The sequence below is a fragment of the Cornus florida genome, unplaced genomic scaffold, assembly GCF_030987335.1.
Source record: "Cornus florida cultivar Cherokee Brave unplaced genomic scaffold, ASM3098733v1 CherokeeBrave_3.0.0_Hap2_Chr10, whole genome shotgun sequence".
Lineage (NCBI taxonomy): Eukaryota > Viridiplantae > Streptophyta > Magnoliopsida > Cornales > Cornaceae > Cornus > Cornus florida.
The window spans coordinates 107,276,774-107,278,631 of NW_026775580.1; the positions used below are offsets into that span (position 1 = coordinate 107,276,774).

At 36.7% G+C, this 1,858-nt stretch overlaps 1 protein-coding gene across 1 annotated transcript; it reads right to left on the reverse strand.

The window, feature by feature from the left end:
- Positions 1 to 613: 613 nt before the first annotated feature.
- LOC132279738 (uncharacterized) lies at positions 614 to 1,614 on the reverse strand. Its single transcript, XM_059781775.1, has one exon. It carries the CDS (start codon positions 1,395 to 1,397, stop codon positions 783 to 785), a length of 615 nt encoding a protein of 204 aa, XP_059637758.1. The 5' UTR covers positions 1,398 to 1,614; the 3' UTR covers positions 614 to 782.
- Between the last annotated feature and the right edge of the window lie 244 nt (positions 1,615 to 1,858).

A 1,858-nucleotide genomic window follows, 5' to 3' on the forward strand; every position in this document is an offset into this window, starting at 1 on the left:
GTAATATTTATTATGTTCATTTTATAATCATGCCAACCCAACTAATGTATAGAATTAATTGCAACTTGTTTGTGTTCCGATATTATATTTATTTAATTTGATTTGATTTATTTAATTAATTATGTCAAGTTAAGTTGTGATGATTAAAAAAGTTGTCTATTTAATAAATAAGTCTTATTTATATTAAAAGTTTAGACATAAATAATAAACCGGTCATATTCAAATTAAAACTTATAAAATAATATCCTAATTATAATATCATACAATTAATTTACACAATTTGTCACTCCAATAATTTTTATGAGAGGTATGGGGATTAAATTCAATAAGTATCGAATTCTATAGTTAAATCATTATTCATAATTACTCATTTATATTATTTTTTAATAAAAGTTGAGACAATGATATCAAATAAAAGTATAGAGAGAGTTTATATCTTATGCTTGATTTAAAATTGAATGCGCGTACAAGAGGACTCTGAACGTTTTTTCCAAAAAGTGGTATTGATTTCTAAATTGTAAAGATCTACAATTTTGCTATTCTACGGAAAGTAGGACCCATTGAAATAATTTTATGATCATTTACATGACTGAAAAATGAAATAAATTGGGAATTTAAGAAACTAACCATAATAATAATAAGTAAAGGCCAAGTTCATTAATTAAATGCATTGCACTATGAACATAATCACAAACTAATTAACAATATTTATAAACTAAAGATAAATCAAGAAAAGTGGGACAAGAAAAAACAACAAAGGCTATCATGTCTGTTGAATTGCCCTAACTATGATCAGTACCACAATATTTGTGATCGGAAGAGGCCTTCCAACTGCTAGACAGACTCCATTGATCGGAATTGGCCACCGACGGAACAGCACTCCCACACTTAGCCACCGTTCTCACGCTCTCTATCAAGGCCTCCGTTCGAGCATCCTGAGACAATATCTCCGACAGCTGCTCCGGACTTATCACCAGCTTCACCTTCCACACCCCGCTGCTGTTATACCTCGGAAAAACCTCTGCATCCGACCGCTTCAACACGCCCTGGTTGTCGCATGACATCCGATACGGCGTGACTAAAGACGAAGTAGACACAACATTAATGTTTTTGTTGTTGTTACTGTCATGATGTCTTGTATCATCAGGTTTCTTGGCTGGTGTGGTGGTGGTGTTGAGTGGTAGCAGATGGTATAGTTCTCCAACGTGAAGCTCTTCGTTGTGGAGGAGAGGTTCGGAGAAGAGGTCACGGCTTCGGAAGAGGGCGTGGCCGGGGAACTCGTTGGTGATGCACTCCGCCGTGACCGGTGCGTATAGCTCCATCACTCCACCGTTGGATGTCACTACTTTGATCATATCTTCAACCCCTCCAAACCCTTTAAACACACAATTTCCCATAGTTATATATATATATATATATATATCTCAACACAAAGATCAGACTTATGTTTTATACAACCATTAATGATGGTGAAGAACATAACAACAACATATTGGGTTTTAAGGAGAGAGAAGAAGGGGGTACAGAGAGAAAGAAGAAGGGGCAGTCGGTGGGAGGTTTCTTGAGGGTTTCTCTCTCTTAAAACCTTTACTTGCTTAATTTAAGGTCGGCCGACATAAGTATCCTTTGCTTTGGAATACAAGATCCCAAGTGTGTTGTTGTTTTATAGTGGGTGGACCCACCTTTGACGGTGTGGACCCTCCGTTCTCAATTGGTAGTCTGATTGGTTGGTGGTCTTACGTATCAACGCACGAAAGAGGAGGACCCAAATCGATGGTGGAGTATGATATGGACACGTATGTGGAGTTAGGGTTTAATCTGGAAATTGATGGTCAACGTTTTCCAAACCATTGTAGTA